This window comes from Thamnophis sirtalis, unplaced genomic scaffold (assembly GCF_051295495.1).
Source record: "Thamnophis sirtalis isolate CommonGarterSnake01/CBP01778 unplaced genomic scaffold, rThaSir2_p1.2 scaffold_3, whole genome shotgun sequence".
Classification (NCBI taxonomy): domain Eukaryota; kingdom Metazoa; phylum Chordata; class Lepidosauria; order Squamata; family Natricidae; genus Thamnophis; species Thamnophis sirtalis.
Window position 1 is genome coordinate 20,588,894 of NW_028261383.1, and position 27,638 is coordinate 20,616,531.

At 44.1% G+C, this 27,638-nt stretch overlaps 1 protein-coding gene across 1 annotated transcript; it reads right to left on the bottom strand.

The window, feature by feature from the left end:
- Nucleotides 1-92: 92 nt before the first annotated feature.
- Nucleotides 93-27,154, bottom strand: LOC148047443 (uncharacterized). Its single transcript, XM_087711593.1, has 9 exons — nucleotides 27,023-27,154; nucleotides 24,571-25,281; nucleotides 24,374-24,453; nucleotides 23,473-23,599; nucleotides 10,579-11,015; nucleotides 8,075-8,192; nucleotides 7,875-7,954; nucleotides 6,556-6,682; nucleotides 93-1,191 (listed from the first exon to the last, which is right to left on the bottom strand). Exons 2-9 carry the CDS (start codon nucleotides 25,211-25,213, stop codon nucleotides 143-145), a joined length of 2,661 nt encoding a protein of 886 aa, XP_087567719.1. The 5' UTR covers nucleotides 25,214-25,281; nucleotides 27,023-27,154; the 3' UTR covers nucleotides 93-142.
- Nucleotides 27,155-27,638: the final 484 nt, after the last annotated feature.

Here is a 27,638-nt window from a genome sequence, read left to right on the forward strand (position 1 = left end):
ATGCTTCTATGGCGAGTAAAAGCATTACTCCTTGCAAAGCTCTTTCCTCACTCCATGCATTCATATGCTTTCCCCCCCCCCCTCCCGTATGGATCCTTTTATGGAAAGTGAGATTGCAACTTTTTCTAAAGCCCTCTCCAGATTACACACATTTATATGACTTCTTTTCTGTGTGGCTCTTCTTGTGGCGATGAAGATAACTCTTACAAATAAAACTCTTTCCACACTCCATGCATTTATAAGGTCTTTCTCCTGTGTGGATCATCTTGTGGGAATTAAGATTATAACTACGAGTAAAGGTCTTTCCACACTCCATGCATTGATAAGGTCTTTCTCCTGTGTGGATCCTCTTATGGGAATTAAGACCACTACTACGAGCATAGCTCTTTCCACATTCCATACATTGATATGGTTTTTCTCCTGTGTGGATTCTTTTATGGGTGGTAAGAGCAGAATTCCATATAAAGCTCTTTCCACATTCCACACATTTATATGGCTTCTCTCCTGTGTGGCTGCTCCTGTGGGAATTAAGATGACTGCTATAAATAAAAGTCTTTCCACATTCCATGCATTTATAAGGTCTATCTCCTGTGTGAATCCTCTTATGGGGATTAAAGCTCCTGATACAAGTAAAGGTCTTTCCACACTCCATGCATTGATATGGCTTCTCTCCTGTGTGGATCTTCTTGTGGTTATTAAGACTACTACTATGAGTAAAGGTCTTTCCACACTCCATGCATTGATATGGCTTCTCTTCTGTATGGATAGTTTTATGTCGAATCAGAGCACTTCTCTTCCTAAAACCCTTTCCACACTCCATGCATTGATAGGGCTTCTCTCCTGTGTGGATCCCCTTGTGGAAATTAAGAGTACTGCTACGAGTAAAGGTCTTTCCACACTCCATGCAGGTAAATCGTTTCTCTTCTGAATGTGCCTTTTTATGACAAATTAGATGATTGGATTTAATAATCTTTCCACACACCATGGATTTATATGGTCTTTCTCCAGTATCAATCACTATATAGTTAGGAAGCCAACTGACCCAAGGAAGACTTTTTTTAATTCCACTTTGTGATTCCTTTGTTTCATCATTCTTTGGTTTCATCTGATCTACAAATTTCCTTTTCCACCCTTTCGAATGGATTGCTTGGTTTTCCTCCTTGCAATTCTTATTCTCTTGCCCATTAAAGCCTTGAAAAACAAAAAGGAAAACTGTATCAAGAATAGGGGAACAATCAAGATTTTTCTTCTGAAATTTAACCAAAGAATCATCAATGTATTTCAGCTGGTTTGTTTGCAAATATAGAGAGTCCAAACTAAGATTACAGCAAAGACCCATTTCCAAGTGAAATGATCCCCATATAATAGGATTAGATCACAGACCTGATCTAACCTTTGACCTGGGAAAATTCCATGGTGCCACAAACTCCCAAAGTGTATTGGACACTGTGTCATGCTGGGGCAGCAAGATACCCAGCACCTCCCAACTTCAATAAAAGTCTCATCTCCACTAATCTGCAGAGCAGAATCTTTAAAAGTCAAAGGGAATTTCTGGATGGAAATACCTCCCCACCCTAAATTTAGGCTAATGCCAAACTCAACACACAAATGGGCACATCTCTAAGAAGGGAACATCCCTCTCAGCGGGATGTTCCAGTCTTGGTTATAGCAGCTTAGTGTTACAGGAATCCAGTGACCAGGTTCAGGAAGGAATACCGAATCCTGGTAGCCAGAACTTTGTTCAGTACATTCAGAATGTACACTCAGTACATTTAGCCTCTTCCTCAAAGTCTTGTTAATATCTTCTATGAAATGAACATTTTGTATTTCATGAGCAGAACACTTTTTTCTTAAAAAAATAATTGCCTTTTTGTAAAAAGCTAGGCTATGCAGTTTTCGATTTCTTTCTTTCAATAATTTTCCTTCTTTCATAAAGTCAATTTGGTGAAAGATTAAGACACCAGGCTAGAAACTAATAAATGTACAGACATTTCTAAAATTTTCTTTTCTCTTTGTTATCATGGGGTACTGAGTCTAGATTAATGAGAAAAAAATTAATTCCAACAACTAGCAATAGCAGTAGACTTATATACCGCTTCATAGGGCTTTCAGCCCTCTCTAAGCGGTTTACAGAGAGTCAGCATATTGCCCCCAACAATCTGGGTCCTCATTTTACCCACCCCGGAAGGATGGAAGGCTGAGTCAACCCTGAGCCGGTGGGATTTGAACCGCTGAACTGCTGATCTAGCAGTAGCCTGCAGTGCTGCATTTAACCACTGCGCCACCTTGGCTCATCTATACAATCAGGCTGCAGCATAACAAAACTGACAAAGGCGAAGGGAGCCTGAATACCTTTGATAGCACTCTATCGCAGTTGCAGGAACTTGGTATGGAACAGTTGCATGCAGTGAGGGGATTCAAATAATTTAGCAACCGGTTCTCTGCCCAGTGACCAGCTGGGTAGGTGGGGCTCAGTGGTCATGTGACTGTGTGTGGCCAACTCAATGTCACTCATATCGACGGGCGCTTCGCTGTTACAATGTAAGAAGGGTTAACCGGAGAGCAGGGGTGGGTTTCAACCAGTTCGCGGCAGTCCCTGCGAACCGGTTGGTCAGCGAACCCGGAAGTAAGTAACTTCCGGGAACGGCAAAGGGCCCACCCGCCCGCCCGCACTCTTTACCCGCTTTTGACGAGTTCTGCGCTTCCACGCATGCGCAGGACGCATACAGCGCCTGCGTGATCCTCCAGGAGCAGCTGGAGCATCGCACAGATGCTAGTACACATGCGTGCGCCGCGCGTGTGCACGAGGACGCCGCCAGCCCCGTTCCAACCGAACCGGTTGGAACGGGGCAAGAAACCCACCCCTGCTGGAGAGGCACTTTCTGTAAGCAGGGCAATCAAGATTAGGCTAGAAACAACACCAGAATGTTTCCTTCCTGCCTTCCTTAAGATTAGCCCTGTAAAGTGGAAAAAAATAAAAGATTGCTTCCAACAACCGGTTCTCCAAACTGCTTAGAAAGTTAACAACCGGTTCTCCCGAATAGGTGCGAACCGGCTGAATCCCACCACTGGTTGCATGGAACGGTTGCAGGAACTGGGTATGTCTAGTTTAATAGAAAGGAGAACTAGGGGAGACATAATAGCAGTGTTCCAATATCTCAGGGGTTGCCACAAAGAAGAGGGAGTCAAACTATTTTCCAAGGCACCTGAGAGCAGGACAAGAAACATTGGGTGGAAACTAATCAAGGAGAGAAGCAACTTAGATCTGAGGAGAAATTTCCTGACAGAACAATTAATCAGTGGAATAACTTGCCTCCAGAAGTTGTGAATGCTCCAACACTGGAAGTCTTTAAGAAGATGTTGGATAACCATTTGTCTGAAGTGGTCTAGATCTCCAATTAGAAGATCTCCAAGGTCCCTTCCAACTCTGCTATTCTATTCTATATCCTTTCATTTTTTTGTGTAAAGTTTTTTTATTTTTTCATTTTCATAACATATAACCACATGTATACTATTACATAGCCAACAACACATTGTATTATTAAATGTTTATATCAATTCATCTTACCATCAACTCCCAAAAACAATTATTGGCTCTTCTGCTCTCCATACACCATATTTGTACCTTATTATTTGTCCATCACTTTCTTTTCCCTCTCTCCTCTTCCTCCCTACCTCCTTTCTTCCCTCTGTCATCCTTCTCTTCTCTACTTCCCCTTTCCACACCTTCTTTCTCTCCTCCTCTTCCTCCCCACCCTCTCTCCTATCCCTCTCTTCTTCCCTTACCTCTCTACTTCACACTCTTCATCTCATTTACTTGGTGTATTTCAGCTTCTGAGCAAGTTCCATTTTATGTTGATGGTATTTATAATTCCTTTTCAATATAGATATTTAATTTTAACATATATCTTCCTCTTTTTTAAAAAAGAGAGGGGGGAAAAGTATTCATATATGGTAATTGTACCTTTAAACATCCCCCGCAGCCTGATTTTGGCTGAGATGTAGACCTGCTTACAGTGCTCAGCTATTCTCATCATTATATTTATATAATTACACACCCCCAATTTGTGATTCTGTCTTTAAATTTCAACAGTTTACCATTGTAAGTATGTTTCCTGTTCCCTCTCCATTTTAGCACATCTTGGTTTAGGTTACACTTAATTGTCTATAAATAACAATCCTTGCTGTTCAATGTTCATTACAATTTCCTTAATCTACTCTATTGAATAACAAGAGGTACACATCCCACTTTGTTCATCATCTTAGAAGTTCTATATATGTCCATGTTTTGTATATTTTAACCCATGCTTAATTGTCCTTCCATTGTCATATTCAATCAATTAGCAACTCAGTTTAATTATCATGTATAAAAGTGAATCACAGACCTCTGCTTTACAATCTCACATATCAGTTTCATATTTGTCCATATTCCATATATTTTAACCTTTCTTTAATATATCTTTCCATTATGATATTCAATCAGTTAGCAATACAATTTTTAAATCATATTTAGAAGTAAACCCTTTATCTCAGTTTTATATTTCCCCATATAACAATTTCTAGTTGTCTTGATTTTTTCCTAATAAGTCTTTTGTCACACTTCTCTATTCCCGCCTTCTCCCTTTTCTTTGTTTTGACATGTCCACCTTCTTCAATTTTCTCTAAGCCACCGCCAAATAAATCTTTTATATTTCCCTTTACTGGGGTGTAACCTCCTTCTTCAGTTTTCCCTATGCCACTATCAGCCTCCGTAAAATATTTTGTCTGCTTTTTATTTCCTTTTGTTGGGACACATCCCCCCCCCTTTCAGTTTTCCCTATACCACTGCCAAACCCAAAGAAGTTTTTTGTCTGCTTCCCCCCGCCCCACTGTTTCTACTCGTTCAATATCCCTCCCCACTTCTTCCTTTCCTTCTTTAAGTGCTGCTCTGAGTTCAGAATTCTATTTAGGCTTGATTTTAATGATTTATGCATATTTTTTATAATTTCATGTAGTTATTCAAATTCCCACCTTTCCATAATGTCCAGTTCCAAAGTTACAGTTAATTATATAGTTCTTATTTCAGAGTTCTGGTTCACCTTAAATTTATCTAATTCAGCTGCTGTGAAGAGCTACGGGAGCCATCTTGGTCTTTTGTTCTTCCTTAATGACCAGTTCCAAAATTGCAGTCATACAGTTCTTATTTCAAAGTTCTGGTCCACCTTAAATTTAGCTAATGTTAAAACAGAAGAGAAGCTTGAGCTATCTTAACCTTTTGCAGAGAAAAAAAAACCTTTGTATTTTCCCAGTTCTTTATTTTATTATTATTTTTCCCTTGCTACTTTCCACCTCTTGTTGGTTATAGTTGCTCATAACATATTAATTGGAACAAACTTGCATACAGCCAAACTTGGGTATGTTTCTCTTCATCTCCTGGTTTTCCAAGTTCTGATTTATGGCAGTTGGTTAATTAAATCTCCCGCACAGACAATATTAAGTTATCAGTTATTACTGAGAAAATAGTGCTTTTTCCTTGATTTTTCTCCCTTGTTGCATTCCACCTCTCATTAATTGGAGTTGCTTAAGATACGTTAGTTAGAAGAAATTCGGATGACATAAAGCACCTCGGAATGTTTGGTTTCTATTTCAAACCCAAAACCAAATTTAGAGTTTGCATTTGAGTGGGTTTATCACTCCTCTGCTTTTTCCTTTTTCTGTCCAAATTGTTTCAAATAAATAGCTTTTTTGGAGGCTAGTGTTTCAACCCTCCATTGTTCCCTTTCTTTCTTTTTGCCAAAATCCAGATCTGTCTATTAATATTATTTATACTCTCAAGACTCTTTGCCTTTTCCAAGTTTTGATTTATGACTGTGGGTTAAATGAATCTTATCGGTCTTTCATCTTGTCCTCACGCTCCTGTTCAGTTGCTTTGGCTGGAAGCCAGCCTCTTGTGCAGGCATATTGCCACCCCTATTCTGATTCAGAGGACAAATCTCCGACCTGCGAGGGACTTTTACCTCCCCCTGGGTCTGATGAGATGCTGCCCCTTCTTTCTCCCACCCCCATCCAGTGGGGTTCCGATTAAAAAAAGGATCTCAGAATTGCTTTGTCAGACAGGGTTCATGTGAGGCTCTTCAGAGGCTCTTCTTTTATTTTTTATAAATAATTAGGGTAGTGGACATATCCGATATTCCCCCATTCTGCTGTTTTCCCTACAAGAACCCTGTGAAATGGGTTGAGCTGACACAGATTGGCCCAAACATACCCAGGCAACATTTATGCCTATGGAAGAACTAGTACTCAAGAGTCATCCAGTTTCTAGCCTGGTATCTTAACTATTTGACCAAACTGAGTTTATAGAAGAAGGAAATTTATTGAAAGCAAAATTGGAAACCTGCATAGCCTGGGATTTTTACATGAAATAAATGTTTTTTTTAAAAAAAGAAATGTTTTCTGCTCATAGAACACAAAATACTCACTTAAACAACTGTAGAATGATGCTGCAGCGTAGGAAAATTGAAAACATTGGGAAAAAAACCCTTCTCTACATTCCTGAGCACAGAAAGTGGTTCTTACCCAGAGAAAGCAGATTCCTAGAAGTCTCCAACATGACATCTCCATGGAGCGCTTTTTGGTCAACAGTCAGTTGAGACCACTCCTCTTTGGAGAAATACACAGCCACTTCCTCAAAAGAAACAATATCCTGAACAAGGAAAAAATGTTTTCCTATTAACAGAAAATGCCAAGAATAATTTGATGGTTTTCTTTCACCAGTTCTAGGAAAGGGATCATGTGAACAAAATGGGCATCTTCTGCAGAATTAGGAATTAAGATCTCACCACTTTTGGCTGACGGCACAACTAAATCACCTTTGATGAACCTGGAAGTATTTGGAATGCCTTACGGTATAGCCAACTAATAAAGCATTCTTCGTCAATTGGTAATTGAGTCTTCAATCCCCTACTTATAAGTGACTCCCATTCCTCCAAGCATGGGCAGAACAAAATATTGGCAAAACCCACCTGACATATTTTCCAGTGCTCATTTTATTCACTGAGGGACCAACATATCCTAATTCCACACCTTCACAAAGGAGATAGAAGAGCTGGTAATAGAACCCCGTGACCCGTCAAAACCGCGCTCGACTAAACCGCGCCCAATTAAACTGCGTCGCTGACGTCATCAACAGGGCGACAACAGCCAGCGCGGAGAAAGAAGGGCGCTTTAAATAGCGCTTTGAAAGCAAGCCGATTCAACTTAAGGTAAGGGTTAGCTTTAGGGTTAGCTTTAGGGTTAGGTTAAGGGTTAGGGTTAGGGTTAGGGTTAGGGTTAGGTTTAGGGTTAGGATTAGGTTTAGGATTAGGTTTAGGGGGGTTAGGTTTAGGTTTAGGGGTTAATTTTAGGTTTAGGGTTTACAGCGTGCTTCTGTCTCCGTGCTGTTGTCGCCCTTTTGATGACATCAGCGACGTGGTTTAGTCGGACGCGGTTTAGTCGAGCGCGGTTTTGTGGTGGAACCATAGAACTCTATATGTCTATGGAGATTCTAAATCACCGGGTCACAGTTGCCCCAAAGATGCTTTTCAAAAAGCAAAAAAAGGATACATTTTTTGTAATGGTGTGTAAGAAAAACCCTGGGAGACAACAGTCTGGTCAATGAAATCTGACATTGAAGCAGGAGGGGTGGAGAAAATGACTCACAAAGGATCCCCACAGAAGGGAGAATATTCAAGGATTTGATATCAAATTTGTACAGGGTGTATTAAGCTGTGTGAATGTTCAATGACTTGATGTCAAATTCGTATTGCTTGGAAGCAGCAATTTTATACACTGAAGTCTAGAACAAAATGGAACCCATCTAAGATTTAGGGACTTTTTCCAATGTTTCTGCTCCTTACCTGAAGTAGTGGTTCAGCTAATCTTTCAGCTCCAGCACAAAGAGGTGATTCTAAAAAATCCAAGCACAGCTTTCTACTCTCTATGAAAAAGAGAAAAATACTGGAAGCAGATTAGTTAAAGAGAGACACTCCAAAAACCTAGAACGAAAGAATCAGCTAAATGTTGAAATCGCACATCACACAGAAAGAGCTTTTCTTACCTTGCTTAGCATCTTGACTTTGATCTTTCTGAAAGTTCCCCCTGAAGAGCAGCTGTTGAGAAGATCTGAATGAATCTTTCCTCCCCTTGGGATACTCAGTCACAGCTTCCAAGGATTTCTGGACATGATGTGATAGGAGAAACAAAGGAACAGCACAGAGATAGAAATGACTTATGCTTGTGGGATGAAACCGACAAATGGAACATACAGCTAGAAGGATTTAAATTATTTAAATGAAGTAGACCAAATAAAAGAGGAGGTGGAGTTGCACTATATATAAGAGATAACTACATATCTACAGAAATAGAGCACAACAATAATGAAAATTATCTTGAATGCATTTGGGTCAATATTAAAGGGGGGGGAATGGCATTGCCATAGGTCTATACTATAGGCCACCCAAACAGAAGAAGTAGATGAACTTTTTGCTAGTCAGCTAACTAAGGTATGTAAGAAGCACACCGCAATAGTAATGGGGGATTTTAACTAACCTGACATCAACTGGGAGACAAACTCTGCACCAAGTGGAAGATCCAACAGGTTCCTAACAAACCTAGCAGAGAACTTTGTTTTCCAAAAAATAAAGAAGGGAACAAGGGGATCAGCCATATTGGACTTAATTCTCACTAACAGGAAATGATAGAAGGTGTTGTGGCTACAGGAACCTTGGGGGCAAGTGATCATGCAATATTGGAATTCAACATTATGCAAACACAAGTAGTAGAACAAAATCAAACTAGAGTCTTGCACTTTAAGAGAGCTAATTTCAATAAACTTAGAGAGAGCTTGGGAAGGATTCCATGGATGAGAATCCTCAAGGGGAAAACAACTCAAGAAGTTTGGGAAATTTTGAAAAATGAGATTATAAAAGCCCAGTCTAGCACAATACCAATAAAAAAGAAAATAACAGCTCCCAAAAGAAACCAGCATGGCTGCATAAAGAACTCTGGGCTTCCGGTGGGGGAGGGGCTTGCCGGTGGGAGCTGGTCATTATAGCTCCGGAATCCTGGTCGCGTTAAACTGTCTGATCAGCAATCCATCAGACATCTGAAAGCTTGTTTACCTTTTCTTCGGGCTAAGGAGATAGGGTGAGCTAATTGTGCTGGGCAACGCGCCAACTAACTCTCTCAGACCAACTGGGAGGGGAGGAAGGGCACCCGAGAGCAGAATTGTCTCCGTGCCAGGAATTCCTGCTATTTATTAGCAGCACAAAGCAAACCACCCATCCTCAGAACAAAAATTTAATTTACTGAATTCAAGACGAGCAGACCCTATACACGTGAACTTTTAATTGTTTGTATTAATCCTTAGCTTCATTTTTACAAGAATTCCTTCTGATATCTTACTTGCTAAAGAGATATTCAAAATGGCACCGAGCAGCTTCGTAAGGGATCTTGGAATCCTAGTGGACAACCATTTAAATATGAGCCAGCCGTGTGCAGCAGCTGCCAAAAAAGCCAATACAGTTTTAGGCAGCATAAACAGAGGGATAGAATCAAGACCACGTGAAGTGTTAATACCACTTTATAATGCCTTGGAATTCTGCATTCAGTTTTGGTCGCCATGATGTAAAAAATATGCAGAGACTCTAGAAAGACTGCAGAGAAGAGCAAAAAAGATGATTAGGAGACTGGAGGCTAAAACATATGAACAGTTGCAGGAACTGGGTATGTCTAGTTTAATAGAAAGAAGGACTAGGGGAGACATGATAGCAGTGTTCCAATATCTCAGGGGTTGCCACAAAGAAGAGGGAGTCAAACTATTTTCCAAGGCACCTGAGGGTAGAACAAGAAGCAATGGGGGGAAACTAATCAAGGAGAGAAGCAACTTAGAACCAAGGAGAAATTTCTGACATTTGGAACAATTAATTAGTGGAACAATTTGCCTCCAGAAGTTGTGAATGCTGCAACACTGGAAGTTTTTTAGAAGATGTTGGATAACCATTTGTCTGAAGTGGTGTAGGGTTTCCTGTCTAGGCAGGGGGTTGGACTAGAAGGCCTTCAAGGTCAGTTCCAACCCGTTATTCTATTCTATTCTATTCTACACCATACCATACCATACTATACTACACCTTCAATCTAGTATCCCTCAATGTCCATTGCTGAAACTCGAAACAGAATGGAAGACCTGCTCTAAATAAGAGCCAAGGTGGCGCAGTGGTTAAATGCAGCACTGCAAGCTACTGCTAGATCAGCAGTTCAGGGGTTCAAATCCCACCGGCTCAGGGTTGACTCAGCCTTCCATCCTTCCGAGGTGGGTAAAATGAGGACCCAGATTGTTGGGGGCAATATGCTGACTCTCTGTAAACCGCTTAGAGAGGGCTGAAAGCCCTATGAAGTGGTATATAAGTCTAGTGCTATTGCTATTGCTAAATACATCCTCTTATGTTCTCTGCAAGAACATAAAAATGCCTTTACGATAATAATCACAGAAAACTCTGTCGGAGAAGAATTGATAAATTCAGAGAGATCCTCTTTAGAGCTGCCATGATTCCATTCTCCCACCTGCAACTCTTCTTGCATGTTTTCCTCCTCCTGAGTCAGCAAGAAGCCTTCGGCCAGGGACACCGCCTGGGAACTGGTCTCAGCTCCACATTCCCGCACCCATTTTGCCATCTCTGGGGGAAGAACAGCCAGCAATTGTTCCAGGAGCACCAGGTCCAACATCTCAGCCTTTGTGTTTTTTTCTGGTTGCAGCCACTGACAACAACGGTAGTGAAGCTGAGTGCAAATATCTCGGGGACGGCTCCCCTCTTGAAACTGCACTTTTCTGAAGTGACAGCACTGGACCTCTAAACTATTGGATGCCTCTTTTTGGCTCTTCTGCCTAGGACTTGCCCCATTCTTCCCACAACTCCAAGGCTGAGCAGCTGAAGGGCCTTTCCTAATTTCTGCATCTGCTTTGTGTTGTCCCTCCATCTTCTCTCTGGTCTCTAATCCAGCTCCAAAATGAACCCAAGAATCTCCACAGGTCTTTTTGTTCACAAGAGGTCTGGCCAAATTTTCCAAGGCCGTTCAGATCTCTTCCCAGACAAGATACTTAAGATTCCAGAAGAACTGGAAAATATTTCCAGCTTACATACCTGAAGTGGGGAACAAATAATTTAGGGTATTTATTAATGTGGTTAATTGAATGACTGAGCATTCTTATCAAGAAAGGGAAGGGGAAAAAAAAAGAAATTTGGATGAATCTCCCAATGTTGGGGGGATGTCTTATTAATTAGCTTGATCTCTCTACATATATGGAAAATTGCAGATAAATTATTAAAATTTAATTTTTAATGTATTCTCCTTTTTACTATCCCCTCCCCTGCTGCCGCCAACAGCCCTGTGAAGTAGCTTGGGCTGAGAGTTGGGATGGACTCAAGACTTTCGTGCCAAATGTTGGACTAGAATTACATCTCTTGGTTTCAAGCCTAATGTTTTCATCAGACCCAAATAGCTCTCTATGGCTAACTATAATTTTATTTCCTATAATTTAACATAGAGTTTAATACCATTTCTATCACTGCATAGTTAAGAGCAACCATTTGCACAATCCAAAGAATAAACCTCCCAGGTCACAAAGAGCAATTGACACGAGGGACTCCCTAAATCCACTTAATAACTAAATAAACCAATTAGGGAATTCAACACTCGGGATTTATTTACAAAGACCAAGCTGGACAAAAACACCGGCTTAATCATAGTGTGTGAATGATGCATCTCAGCTCAAGGAGCACCTCCCTCCTCTTAACATCTTCCTTCTTTACCTGGCGGCAGAACCAAACTGGTGAAACGGAATTCCAGTCCTTGCACACCTTCCACACGCAGTTGCAGCCCTGCATGCAAAGCCAGCAGGAGGGGCTCCGGCCGCTTGCTTCCCTCGGCCTAGGAAGGGGAAGGCGAGGGAAACCCCTTTTAAAAACAGGGACCACAAATATGCATGAAACTGCCCAGGAGTCAAGGATAACTTGGAGGCACACATCTCAAGGGGCAAATCCGAAGCTTTGCTTTCCCCGCCGTGCCTTGCCCGTGTATGCGCAGGGACGGCAGGGGAACAGGTGACCATCGGCTTTGCGCCTCCCCCACCCCCCAAATCCCACGACTCCAAGTCTGATGGAAGTTTTGCATGTCTCAATGGAGCCTTCAACGCGGGAGAAAAGCTCCATCACTGAACCCCGAATCACGTCTGGATCTCCAAGTCCAAGACTTCCCTGCAGCCCCTTCCTTTGCTAGAGAGACTCACCCAAAGGCTCACAGCGAAAGGGGTGCAGACTCGGACTCCATATAAAGAAGGAATAACCTTTCAAGCCTTTGCTGGAAAATGCCTCGGGAAGCTAGCATCTCTCTTGGCTTGGGAAAGAGGCCGGCGCACGCTCAGTTCTCTTGTAACACGGCGCAGCGGGAAGAAACTGCCCCGCTCTTCCAGGGAGCCCCCTAGAGGATCCTATGCGCATTGCGAGAAGACCCTGCAAGGGCGCCGGACATCATGTTCCATGCGGGTCTGGGATGATGGGCATTAGACTCGGCCTATCTAGAAAGGAAGTGGCCTCTCCCGCAAGCATCAGTTTCTTAGATTTTCCTCTTTTTCATCTCTCATCTTGTGAAGATTGAGAAAATCTCTTAGGGAGACTCAAAAGTTGCTATCCACAAGAGCAGCTTCGCTGAAGGGTCTGCAGGGATTCCCTCAAAAACGAGCAAAATCCTGTCAGAAATGGCAGGGCGGTCAAAAGACAAAGAACAAAAGTCTCTCTCTGAAACCCAGCTTGTGGCTGGTGGCAAACTCAGCCTTGAAGTGAGGGGAGATCAGGGGGCTGGCTGAGACACAGAGAGGAAAGCGACAGGTTGAGGAAAATTAAGATTTGTATTGATTTTTCTTCCCTGAGTTCCATTATTATAGCTGCCTTTTAAAATTCATGCCTTTGGGCAGCCAAGGAGACCTAGAAACACTAAAGGCAGCCTGTAATAATGTGGTGGCATCGATAGAAAAGTACCAAGATCAAGCTTATCATGGACCTTTAATTTTTTTTACCTCAAAACAAGCCACCATGATGGAGAAATGAAGACTGAGAGAATAAAGTCTCATATATGTGACTAGAGAAAAAGTGGAATTACAAAATGAAGGAAGGCAAATACTGAGAAATAAATATAAAGCTCAAATACTGCAAGGGAGAGAGAGAGAGAGAGAGGGGGAGAGAGAGAGAGAGAGAGAGAGAGAGAAGTAATGAAGATTTCACTGGTTTCAAAAGATTAGTCTGGATTTGGAGATGACAGTTAATTTTTTAAAAAATGGCTTTAACTTCTCATTCCGACTCCGTTCTTTCCAGCCCATTTCTCTACATATCCAGACTCCTCCTAAATCCGACCTGTCTAAATATTTGAATAAGCCTCTGAAAGCCTGAAGTTTGCCTCCGACAAATATTTCAAAAAGTTTCATGTATTTTTACTTTTTAGTTAGAACAAAATGGAATTGAATGTCTCATGAATAACCATACCAGTGATATTTAATTACATTTAATTAACATTTATATTTTGTCCTAAACCTTGACATATAATAGAAAGGCAAAATGTACTTGGAAAAGGGTTTTTGAACTGTATTTCATGGGCTTCCCCTCATTGTGGCTTTTTGTGAGAGGAATGAAACTTTTTCCATACACATTACAATGATATATATGTGTTGAGAGGCCTTTGACCAAACAAGTTTCAATCAATCACAATATAGCTGGCAGGGACCTTGGAGGTCTTCTAGTCTGCCCCCCTGCTCCAGCAGGAGCTCCTATATCATTTCAGACCAGTCTCTTCTTAAAGTTCTCCAGTGATGAAGCACCCACAACTTCTGAAGGCAAGCTGTTTCACTGGTTAATTGTCCTCACTGTTAGGAAGTTTCTCCTCAATTCCAGGTTGCTTCTCTCCTTCATTAATTTCCATCCATTGTTTCTTGCCTTGCCTTCTGGTGCTTTGGAAAATAGGCTGACCCCCTCCTCTTAGTGGCAGCCCCTCAAATAGTGGGATATTGCTATCATGCCATCCCAGTCCTTCTTTTCTATAGATAAACCATAACCAATTCCTGTAAACTTCTTCATGTTTTAGACTCCAAGACCTTATTCATCTTAGTTGCTTTTCTCTGCACTTCGTCCAAAATCTCAAAATCTTTTTTGAACTGGATGGAGTATTCCAGGTGTGGTCTTACTAAGGTTTTGTAAAATGATACTAATACTTCACGATTTTTGATTCTATGCTTCTGTTTATGGAACCAAAAATTGTATTGGCTTTTTTTGGTTGCTGCCACACACTGCTGGCTGATATTTAAGGGATCATCCACTAGGACTCCAAGGTTCCTCTCACAGTTACTGTTTTTGAGCTAGGTTTCACCTAATCTGTACTTGTACCTTTGAGTTTTTTGTTTTGTTTTACTTAAGTGTAAATTTTTGCTTTTCTCCCCATTAAATTTCATTTTCTTGGATAGGGCCCATTGTTCATGTTCGTCAAGATCTTTTTGGATTCTGAACTTGTCTTCTGGGATATTGGCTATTCCTGCCAGCTTAGTGTCATCTGCAAATTTTATGAGTTCCCTTTCTATTCCCTCATTAAGTCCTTTATGAAGATATTGAAGAGTACTGGGCCTAAGTCTGAAACGTTTGGTTATTGCTTACTTCCCTTCATGTACAGTAGATGTAGTACCTTTAAGGACTACTCGTTCAGTTCAGTTTGTGAATTAAAAATCCATCTAGTGGTGATGATGTCTATCACACATTTTTCCAGTTTACCAAGAAATAGGTTGTGGTCTACTTTGTTGAATACCTTACTGAAGTCTAAACATACTATGTCTGCGGTATTTTTCTGGTCAGCTAATTGAGTCACTTTGTCAAAGAATAAAATGATTGTTGTGGCACGATCTGTTTTAACAAACCCAAGCTGGCTTTCTGTGATTTACGAGTATGGTGATCTACACATCCCAGAGCCAGCTCTCCTGACCTCTGTCTATTTGTCAAGAGAAATTGAAGTTAGTTTCTGAATATGATCCCAGGACCCTGCAACTGGCATAAATATGAACCAGTTAGTAAGCATTTGATCACATCTTCTTGGGGTTTGGTGCAAAGCAGGATGTCAGACTCAATTTCATTGAGGGCCGTATCAGCATTATGATTTCCCTGAAGGGGCCAATTGCATGTAAGGCTATAACAATTGACAGAGGCCAGGTGAGTGTGGCCAAGTGGACATGGTAGGTTCAATACCACTTACTGGGTGTGACTGACACATTTCCTGCCGTGTATGGTAAAGATGCTGGCTTGTTGGGGTAGCCTTCCCACACGCAGTTCCCCTACCACCCTTTCTCCTCTTGAGATCTATCAAGGCAAAAGTTGGACCTGGAGGAAACTGCTTCCTGTAAACCTTCTCCTCCATGCTTCCACATGCAGCAGAATTGTCCTCCAGCCCCTGGTGGGGGGGGGCAGGCAAGGCCTGGAGGGGGGGGGAATCCAGAGGTCTCCAGCAGGGGAGGGCGAGACCAGGACGAGCAACAAAGACATGGCTGGGCACGGAGGGAGGAGTCCCCCTCGTAGAGATGTGCCCAGACGGATTTCAGGTGCTTCACCAGCCGAGAGCCCAGGGAAGGGGTGGCGGTGTGGCTGTTGTTATCCGGGAGTCCTTAGCACCCCGTAGCATCCCTGCTCCGGAGCTTGTCGGGTGTGAGTCCCTACTGGTGAAGTTGGACCTCAAGGGTCAAGTGGGTCTGCTGCTAACATACCTGCCTCCCAACAGCGTTGCAGCAGCCCTCCCCTCGCTCCTCGAGTCAGTAGCCGAGCTAGCAATTGAGTTCCCCAGGCTTATGGTTCTGGGGGACTTCAATCTGCTTTCGCTCAGTGAACACTCTGATGGAGCGCAGGAGTTCATGGCCTCCATGACAGCCATGGGCGTGACCCAGGTAATTCGGGGCCCAACCCATTCAGCGGGTCACATGCTCGACCTCGTATTCCTCTCGGAGCAGTGGACTTATGATCTTGGTCTGAGGGGTAGTGAGATCATACCCCTGTCGTGGTCAGACCACTGCCTACTGAGGCTGGACTTCCGGAGGCCAAACCCCCACTGTAGGGAGGAGGAACCGACCAAGTGGTTCCGCCCCAGGCGACTTATGGACCCCTTAAGGTTCCAGACGGAGCTTGGGGTCATTCCTGATACTCTCGCCCACAGTTCGGCGGAGACTCTGGTTGCTGCCTGGCACTTGGCGGCATCGGAGTCTCTTGACCGGATTGCGCCACTACGGCCCCTCCGGGTCGGCGGATCCCGGAGACCTCCTTGGTTCACCGAGGAACTCCGGGAGAAGAAGCGCCGGAGGAGACGCCTAGAGCACCTATGGAGGTCCGATAAGTCCGAATCGAACCGAGCACTTCTGACAACATGCACCAAGGAGTATATCAGGGCATTGAGGACAGCTAAAAGAACATATATTGCCACCTTGGTTGCGTCCGCTGAGTCCCGCCCAGCCGCCCTGTTTAGGATAACCCGCTCCCTCCTAAATAGGAGGGATGCGGGGGACCCCCTACAGGGTAAGGCTGAGGAGTATGTCCAGTTCTTAGCGGACAAAGTTGCTCGGTTTCGGTCGGACTTGGACTCCACCTCTGCAGATCCAGCCGAGACACAAGGGGATAACTTGGCAGACCATCTCTGGGTTGAGTTTCAGGATGTTGCCTCTGGGGATGTGGACAAGGCCATACGAGCTGTGAGCGCCTCCACCTGTATACTAGACCCGTGTCCCTCCTGGCTGGTGGCCAACAGCAGTGAGGTGACACGAGGCTGGATCCAGGCGGTCGTTACCGCCTCCCTTCGGGAGGGGCACTTCCCCGCCGCACTTAAAGCGGTGGTGGTGAGACCCCTCCTGAAGAAACCATCCTTGGATCCAGCCGTTCTTAACAATTACCGTCCAGTCTCCAACCTCCCCTTTGTTGGGAAGGTTGTTGAGAAGGTGGTGGCCTTCCAGCTTCAACGGACCTTGGAGGAAGCTAGTTATCTTGACCCCTTCCAGTCCGGCTTCAGACCTGGTTACAGCACAGAAACCGCTTTGGTCGCATTGACCGATGATCTCTGGAGAGCCAGGGATGGAGGCCATGCGTCCATCCTGGTTCTCCTTGACCTCTCGGCAGCTTTCGATACCATCGACCATGGTATCCTTCTGCGACGACTGCGGGAGGTGGGAGTGGGAGGCACTGTTCTACGGTGGTTCTCCTTCTACCTCTCGGACAGGTCGCAGTCGGTGTTAGTTGGGGGGCAGAGATCGTCCCCGAGGCCCCTAACTTATGGGGTGCCGCAGGGTTCGGTCTTATCCCCCCTACTATTTAACATATACATGAAACCGCTGGGCGAGATCATTCGGAGGCACGGGATAAAATACCATCAATACGCGGACGATACTCAGTTGTATCTGTCCGCCCCGTGCCAACTCAATGAAGCGGTAGACGTGATGAACCAGGGTCTTGAGGCCGTTAAGAACTGGATGAGAGCTAACAAACTGGTACTCAACCCAGACAAGACCGAGTGGCTGTTGTGTTTCCCTCCCAATAATTTGGCCAGTGTTCCATCGCTCAGGCTGGGGGGTCAAATTTTACACCCCTCAGATAGGGTTCGCAACTTGGGAGTCCTCCTGGACCCACAGCTGACTTTTGACCATCACTTGTCAGCTGTGACCAGGGGGGCATTTGCCCAGGTTCGCCTGGTGCGCCAGTTGCGACCCTACCTGAACCGGGAGGCCCTCACAACAGTCACTCGAGCCCTTGTGATCTCGAGGCTGGAATACTGCAATGTGCTCTACATGGGGCTGCCCTTGAAGAGCATCCGGCGACTTCAGCTAGTCCAGAATGCGGCCGCGCGAGTGATAGTGGGCGCACCGCGGTTCGCCCACATAACACCTATCCTCCGCGAGCTGCGCTGGCTACCTGTTGATCTCCGGGTGCGCTTCAAGGTGCTACTTACCATCCATAAAGCCCTCCATGGTAGTGGATCTGAGTACTTGAGAGACCGCCTTCTGCCGATTACCTCCCTTCGACCCATCAGATCGCACAGATTAGGCCTCCTCCGAATTCCATCCGCCAGTCAATGCCGACTGGCGACTACACAGAGGAGGGCCTTCTCAGTAGCAGCTCCGACCCTTTGGAACGATCTCCCCGTGGAGATTCGCACCCTCACCACCGTCCAGACCTTCCGCGCAGCCCTTAAGATCTGGCTATCCCGTCAGGCCTGGGGATAGATTCTAACCTACCCCACCCGAATGTTGAATGAAAGTTGTGTTTTACTGTTTTATTTTCTATTCACTTATTATTTCATGTTTTGTCTTGCACTCCCTCCCCTTGAATTGTAAGCCGCCCTGAGTCCCCTCAGGGAAAAGGGCGGCCTATAAATGACAATCCACCAGAGGAGCCTCGCTGTCCGTCAGACTACACAGAGGACCCCTGGATAGAGGTACATGCTGCCCCCTGTCCAGGGGCAATGGTGGGCAAGCACCCAGCCCAGTCCTGGAGCTTCCAGGGCACCAGGATCCTGCAGCCCAGCTAGCCCAGTCCAGCTTTTCTGATGGGGTGCTCAGTCGCGCTTATCTCCTCAAGGTTGCTGCTGCTGTGCCCGCTCTCCTTGGCCAGGTTGCTCCTGCTGAGTGTGGGAGGGCAAATTGTGTGAATCAGAAGGAGGACCATTCCCTTCCCATGTGAGGAGCCCCGGCTTTGTAAGCAAAACATCCTCAGTGTTAGGATGGGAAACCATCAAGAGAGGTCAGGCGGAGGGGGGCAAGGAGATGGCAAGGCAGCAGGGCTAGCAATGGCTAAGGCAGGAGTTCACTCAAATCCTCCCTCCCTCTCATTCCAATCTCCTTCCTTCCCTCCCTCCCTCCCACCCAGGAAGGGACAAGGGTGGCAGAGCTGCCGGTTGCCATGGCCTTCCCACGTGGGGACAGGGGCCATCCTGGTGAAAAGGAAAGTATGCGGGGAAACAGGGCCAGCTGCGAGGCCAGGCCGGTGAGCTGAGATCCCCAGCAGCAGCGCACTGCCCAGCACCATGGCCACTGCTGCCTCCATCGCCCACTCAGCACTCCAGACCCAGGTGCCACCTCCAGTGCATACACCCAGGGGAAGCGCCCAGCTGGGGTGGGGAGGGCCGAAGCAGTGTGGGACAGCCCCTCACTGTCTCCTGGGTGGCCATGTGGGCCACCTAACCTGATCGCAGGCTGGTTCTGGCTGACGGGACATGTGTTTGATATGTCGGATCTAGTATGAAAAACAAACATAAAAAAGAACTCATTGTTTATATGTTTCTCTTTTGTATCTTCAATATTTTCTACAAAGGAAAATATCTCCACAACCTGTATCGGGAGGCAGAAAACTTAAACCATCTAGAATCCAGTACTTTTGATACATGTTTTCAGCTCTACTCAAATTTGATATGATTGATGATCTAAAACAGCAGTCCCTAACCTTTCTGGCTTTGTAACCCAGCAAAAAGTGGGGGGGAGGGGGGAGAGACAGAGGATGACTCTAAGCGGCAGGAAGACGCATGCATGCACAGCTCAATTTGTGGAAGTAACTGGCCTGTGCACTCGCCGCTTACCCAAATGGAGGTTTCCACATCAGTGCCAGTGCCCGCCCCTTGCACAAGTGGAGATATGTGTGTGCACTCACCCACTGCGTGTGCGGCCCAGTTCCGAACAGGCCACAGCCTGTGGGTTGACGACTCCTGCTTTAAAAAGAACCCATGAGAAATTGGTGGCACCAACATTCTGGATGCAGAATAAGAACTATCACCAGAGTCTTCCTCAGACAAGCAGAGATGGAAAATGTAGAACAGCCACAGAAAGGGAAAGGCCCAGATATTTTGCCCAAATATCGGAACAGAAACATTCAGGCAACAATAGGATGTATCAGATAACCTCTAACAAGATTGTGGATAATTGAAGAATAATGTGATAATTGTGTTTGGTATTTTGAAACAATATATTGAAAACCAATCCTGAATATTTCTACATGTAGGAAAGTCCTTTGTCTATTGGAACTTAGCAAAAACCACAAGCAGGATTAGGGATCCACACTGTTCTGGTTTGCACTAGAAAGGCAATTTATGCATGCACGTCTAAGAAGAGCTACAGTTTATTTGGATTATTACTCAAATGGTCCTTGTATTTGCTACTGTTCATATAGTGATTATTCAAAGTTATAGAAGCACTGAAAAACATGACTTATGACCATTTTTCACACTTAGATGCTTGGCAACTAATTCATGTCAGCTGCAGTGTCCCTGGATCAGTTAATGACCTTTTGAGGGTTTCTGACAAGCAAATCCAATGGGGAAGACAGATTCATTTCATAACAGTGTTACTAACTTAACAACTAAAGTCATTCACTTTACAAATGTGGCTAAAAAAGTCGTCAAATGGTGCAAAACACACTTAATAACTGTCTCGCTTAGCAACAGAAATGGGGCTCAATTGCAGTCATACATTGAGAATGGCTTGGATTTGTCTTGAAGTCCTTTCCACAATTACTTTATTGATATAGTTTCTCCCACGTGTTGATGCTTTTATGGCGAGTAAAAACGCTACTCCTTAAAAAGCTCCACTCCATTTTTCTCCCATATGGATCCTTTTATGGGACGTGAGATCACAACTCCTTCTAAAACTATCTCCACATTCCACACATTTATAAGGTCCTTCTCCTGTATGGATCCTCTTGTGGGAATTAAGATCATAAATACGAGTAAAGGTCTTTCCACACTCCATGCATTTATTAGGTCTTTCCGTGTGGATCCTCTTGTGGGAATTAAGATAACTGTTACAAGTAAAGGTCTTTCCACACTCCATGCATTTATAAGGTCTTTCTCCTTTGTGATCCCTTTGATGGGTTATAAAAGAACGATTATAGCAGAAGGTCTTTCCACACTCCTTGCACTGATACGGTTTCTCTCCTGTGTGGATCCTCTTGTGAGTATTAAGATTACCACTCTTCCTAAAACCCTTTCCACACTCCATGCATTGATATGGCTTCTCTCCTGTGTGGATCAAATTGTGGGAATTAAGACTACTGCTACAAGTAAAGGTCTTTCCACACTGCAGGCATTTATAAGGTCTTTCTCCTTTGTGATTCCTTTCGTGTTTTCTAAGAGAGTGATTATCCCGATAGGTCTTTCCACACTCTCTGCAGGTACTTGGTTTTTCTTCTGAATGTTTCTTTTTATGGGAAAAGAGATGATCAGATTTATTGAACCTCTTTCCAAAGTCCATGGATTTATAAGGTCTTTCTCCCACATCAATCACTTTATAGTACGGAAGCCAACTGACTCGAGGAAAATCATTTATAATTCGACTTTGTGATTGCTTTGTTTCACCATTCTTTGGTTGAATCTGATCTTCAAATTTCCTTTCCGCCACTTTTGAATGGATCGCTTGGCATTCCTGCTTGAAATTCTTATTCTCTTGCCCATTAAAGCCTTGGAAAAGAAAAATGAATAGGGATACAATCAGACTTCTGAAATTTAGCCAAAGTATCATCAATGTATTTCAGCTGCTAAGATTATAGCAAAGACCCATTTCCAAGTGTATCCCTAATGATCCTCATATAATAGGGTTGGATCACAGCCCTGATCCAATCTTTGACCTGGGACAATTCCATGCTGCCACAAACTCCCAAAGTATATTGAACACTGTGTCATGCTGGAGCAGCAGCAACATACCCAGCAGCTCCCAACTTTAATACAAGCCTCATCTCCACTTGTCTGCAGAGCAGAATCTTTGAAAGTCAAAGATAATTTCTGTATGGCAAATGGCTCCCCACACTGAACTTAAACCTACTGCCAAACTTGGTACACAAGTGGACACATCTCTAAGAAGGTGAACATCCCTCTGAGAGGTCATCCGGTCTTGGTTATAGCAGCTTAGGGCCATCAGGAACCCAGTGACCAGGTTCAGGAGGGAATACCGAATCCTGGTAGGCAGAACACGGCTCAAGGGAGGCCACACCATCAGTACATGCAGGCTCTTCCTCAATGTCTTGCTAATGTCTTCTATGAAATGAGTATTTTGTATTTCATGAGCAGAAAGCTTTTTAAAAAAAGACAATTTCCTTTATGTAAAAAGCCAGTCTCAGCTCTGGTGTGACTGGTGGCCCAGAGCAGCCCTTCCAGCAGGGAATGGAGAAGCCGGGACTACCTTTCCAACAGGGACCTGAGAAAGAGACGCCCACCGAACAATACACCCAGCGGCCCACCGGAGCCAAAAGCTCCACTGAAAAGTCGGACCATGCCAAACCGCTGATGGGATGGGCAAGAAGAATAACCCAGCAGAACTGTTGCCGCTAGTGACATAGCTGCCAAAATAGTTGTGAGGCAGCCACACAGCTGAAAAGCGGATGACCGCCTGCGCGCATGCGTGAGTGATGTTTAAACTTTGCTGGCTTCCCTGCTTGCTGTCAAATGGACCAGCTGGTGGAAGAGAGAGGGGTAGAACACACACGTGGGTGGCTGGGTGGGGCTAAGGAAAATTTAAATGGTGGGGAAGGAACTGGGCGGTTAGTCCTGTCTCTGTACTTCATGTTAATAAACGTCAGTTAGTGCCGGGAGTATCGTGAGGGTGATAATTTTTTTTTTACAAACCAGAACTGTGTCCTTTCATAATTTCCTCACTGATGTGCCGGAGCCTGAGAGCTAGGCTATGTAGTTCTCCAATTTTTCTTTCAATAAATTTCCTTCTTCCATAAGGTCAGTATGGTCAAAATGTTACGACACTAGAAACTAATAAATTTATAGGCATTTAAGAAAATTTGTTTTCACTTTGTCATTATTGGATACCCAGTGTAGATTAATGAGGAAAAAAAAATGAATTTCGTCAACTGAAGAATCAGCATGCAGGATAACAAAAATGAAAAACGTGAAGGAACACTGAATATCTTTAGAATGCGCTCTATATCCTTCCTTTATTTTTTGTAAATAATAAAGGCAGCACACAAACCCAATATTCCTTCTTCCTGCTGTTTTCCCAACTCCCTGTGAAATGGGTTGAGCTGAGAGAGATTGGCCCAAAGTCACCCAAGCCAGCATTCATACCTAAGGCAGAACTAGTACTCACAGTCACCCAGTTTCTAGCCTAATATCTTAACCATTTGACCAAACTGACTTTATGGAAGAAGGATATTTATTGAAAGAAAAATTGGAAAACTGCATTGCCTACCTTATTAGATAAAAAAAAATGTTTTCTTTAAAAGAATGCTCATAAAATACAAAATACTCATTTCAAAAACTGTTGAATCATGCAGCAGCATAACAAAATTGAAAAAAATGAAGGGAGTCTGAATATTTCCTCAATGCATTGTAAATAAATGTTTTCTTTAAAAACCATAAATAACATTCAAGCCCTTCTCTACGTTCCCGAGCAAAGACAGGGGTTCTTACCCAGAGAGAAGAGATTCCTGGAATTCTCCAGCATGACTTCCCCATGGAGAGCTTTTTGGTCAGGATCCAATTGGGACCACTCCTCCTTGGAAAAATACACGGCCACTTCCTCAAAAGACACGACATCCTAAACAAGGAAAAAAGTTTCCCTATTAACAGAAAATCCCAAGAATAATGGGATAATTTTCTTCCACCAATTCTAGGAAAGAGATCGAGTGAACAAAATGGATACCTTCTGCTGAATTAAGAATAAGATATCAACGCTATGGCTGATGCCACAACTAAACCATGTTTGATCAAGCTGGAAGTGTTTGGAATGCCTTACACAGTATAGGAAACTAAAATGGTTTGGGTAAATTGATAGTTGCGTTTTAAATCCACTACTCAGTGACTCCCATTCTTCCCAGGACAGGGAGAGCAAATTACTGGCAAAACCCACCTGACATGTTTTCCAATGGCTCACTTTATCAACTGAGGGACCAACGTATCCAAACTCCACACCTTCATGAAGGAGTTGAAAGAGCTGGTAACAGTAGTCTATATGTCTATGGAGATTCTCCATTATCAGGTCACGGTTGTCCCAAAGATACTTTTCAAAAGGCAAAAAAGGATATGTTCTTTCTAATGGTGTGTGAGAAAAACCCTGGGAGACAGAAGGAAGAGCCCCGACACTGACAACAGTCTGGTCAATGAAATCTGGTGGTGAGCGGGACGGGTGGAGAAAGCAACTCACAAAGGATCCCCTCAGAAGGAAGAGGATAGATTAAGCTGAGTGTGAATGTTCAGTGACCTGAGGACAAATTTGTATTACTTAGAAGCAGCATTTTTATACATTAAACTCTAGAACAAAATTAAATCCATCCAAGATTCAGGAAGCTTTTCCGATCTTTCTCCTCCTTACCGGAAGAAGCGGTTCAGCTAATCCTTCAGCTCCAGCACAAAGAGGTGATTCTAAAAACTCCAAGGACAGCTTTCTACCCTCTATGAGAAAGAGAAAAATACTGGAAGCAGATTTGTTAAAGAAAGACACTCCAATAAAGTGGAGTGAAAGAATCAGTAATGTTGAAATCTCACATCACGCAAAGTTTTTTTTTTTACCTTGTGTAGCGTCTTGACCTTTCTGGAGGTTGTCCCTGAAGAGCAGCTGTTGAGGAGATTTGAATGAATCTTTCCTCTCCTTAGGATACTCAGTCACAACCTCCAAGCAGCTGCCATGATTCCATCCTCCCACCTGCAACTCTTCTTGCATGTTTTCCTCCTCCTGAGTCAGCAAGAAGCCTTCGGCCAGGGCCACCGCCTGGGAACTGGTCTCTGCTCCACAATCCCGCACCCATCTTGCCATCTCTGGGGGAAGGACAGCCAGCAACTGTTCCAGGAGCACCAGGTCCAGCATCTGAGCCTTTGTGTGCTTTTCTGGTTGCAGCCACTGACGACAAAGGTTGTGAAGCTGAGTGCAAACATCTCGGGGACGGCTCCCATCCTGAAACCGCACTTTTCTGAAGTGACAGCACTGGACCTCTGAACTATTGGTTGCCTCTTCGTGGCTCTTCCGCCCAGGACTTGCCCCATTCTTCCCACAGCCCCAAGGCTGAGCAGTTGGAGGGATTTTTCTAACTTCTGCTTCTGCTGGGTGTTGTCCCTCCATCTTCTCTCTGGTCTCTAATACAGCTCCAAAATAGACCCAAGGATCTCCACAGGACTTTCTGTTCACAAGAGGTCTGGGGAAATTTACCAAGGCCATTCCGCTCTCTTCCCAGACAAGATATTTAAGATTCCAGAAGAACCGGAAAATATTCCCAGCTTATATACCTGAAATGGAAAACAAATCATTCAAGGTGTTTACTATGGTGATTAATTGAATTACTGAGCATCCTTATCAAGAGAGGAATGGGAAGAAAAAAGAAAGGGGGGAATTTGGATGAACCTACCATGTCTGGGAAAGGGGAGTGGGAGATCTTATTAATTAACTTGATTTCTCAACATATGGAGAAAATTGCAGAGAACCTTTCAGGATCAATTCCTATCAAAATATTGGAAAAATAAATTTAAATATGTTTTTGATTTCTACTTCCTAGCTTTTATTAAAATTTAATTTTAATGTCTTCTGAATAACAACCACCACCACTACCACTTGATCAGTGGGTGCATCAAAATTTCACAAACTGACTACCTACAACGCCATGACCGCGTTGCTAAGATCATTCACTGGAAATTGTGCCAAAAGTTTGGATTTAAGTACAGCAAAAACACTGGGACCATCAGGTTGAGAAGGTTTTAGAGAATGAGAAAGTCAAGATCTTTTGGGACTTCAGAATTCAGACTGACAGGCACTTGGCCCACAACACACCTGACAAAACAATAGTTGAAAAGAAAAAAGTATGGTTCATTGTCATTGCAATTACTGGAGATGCACGTATTGATGACAAACAACAAGAAAAAATCACAAAGTACCGGGACTTGCAAATTGAGATTGAGCGACTGTGGAAAAAGAAATTGTGTGTTGTCCCGATTGTAATTGGAACCCTTGGAGCAATACATAAAGGGCTACCTCGCTATTTAGAAATTTTAAATTAATCAGATTTGAACATTCTGACTCTACAAAAAAACCACCCTACTTGGAACATCTTATATGCTCTGAGGTTACCTTAACAGTTCCTAGGTCCTTGGTTAGGACTCGAGCTGTTGAGCTACCAACCAGCCCCAAAGGCTGTGAATCTCACCAATAACCACACAATAATAACAACAACAACAACAACTCTAGGCAGCAATTGTACATAATGCTCCTTCTCACTATCCCCCCCCCCCAGCGCTGCTCAAGGCTTTCATGTCAAAGGTTGGAGTAGAAAGTTAATCTCCCGGTTTCAAGCCTATTTACTATAATTTAATAGACACTTTAATTTCATTTCTATGGCTTCAGAGTTAATAACAACGATTTGCACAATCCAAAGCATAAACGTCCCAGGTCACAAGCAGCAATTGACACGAGGGGCGCTCTAAATCCACTTCATTAAGTACGGTAAATAAATAAACAATGGATTACAACACCCACGCTTTACAAAGGCCAAGCTCGACAAAAACACTGGCCTAATCGGAGTGACAATGATGCCTCATGATGCGGGAAAGCAGGAAACTCAGGTTCCAGTCCTTGCACACGGAGTTGCAGCCTTTGTACGCTCGCGTTTCTCAGCCTAGGAAGGGGGAGGCGGGGGAAACCCGCTTCTGAAAATGGAACCAGGAAACATGCAGGAAACTGCCCAGGAGTCAAAACCGACTTGGAGGCACAAATCTGTTTTGCAAAGACGGCCTCTCCTCCCCTCCCTCCCATCCAGATGGTTTTTTCCCCCCATCGAAATGGAGGATAAATCGCTCCCTTCATTCTGCGACCTCGATTTTTTTCCCCTGGGGGCAAAGGGGCCCGCGCCTGCAGAGGAACATGGAGCCACTGGATTTCCCATCACCACCACCACGACTCCAACCCTAATAAGGTTTTGCATGTCTGCATGCGAGCCTCCCGCGCGGGACAAAAGCCCTCCCAGCCCCTCCGACTCACGTCTGGATCTCCAAGTCCAAGACTTCCCCGCAGCCTCTTCGCTTGCTAGAAAGGCTCACCCGGACACTATAGAAAGAGCAGGCAAGGTTTCAAGCCTTTGCTGGAAAATGCCTCGGAAGCAATCATCTCTTTACTGGCGAAAGAGGCCTGCGCATGCTCACTTCTCTTGTAAGGACGTGGAAGGGGGCTGCCAGGATCTTCCAGGGAGCCCCCTAGAGGATCCTATACGCATTGCGCGAAAACCCTGAAAGGGCGCAGGACGTCACGTTCCATGGGAGTCTGGGATGATGGGCATTAAACTCGAAGGAAAGGTTACCTCTAAAATTGTCTATCTAGAAAGGAAGTGGCATCTCCAGCGGGCGTCAGTTTCTAGGTTTTCCTCCTTTTAACATCTAAGAACCACCTGTGATTTTGTGAAGTTTGAGAAAATCCCTTGTGGAGACTCAAAAATCCCTGTACTGAAGAGCAGCTTCTCTGAAGGGTCTGTAGGGATTCCCAGAAAGCATCAAAAATGAGCAAAATCCTGTCAAAAATGGCAGGGCGGTCAAAATACAAGGAACAAAAGTCTCTCTCTGAAACCCAGCCTGTGTCTTGTGGCTGATGGTAAACTCAGCCG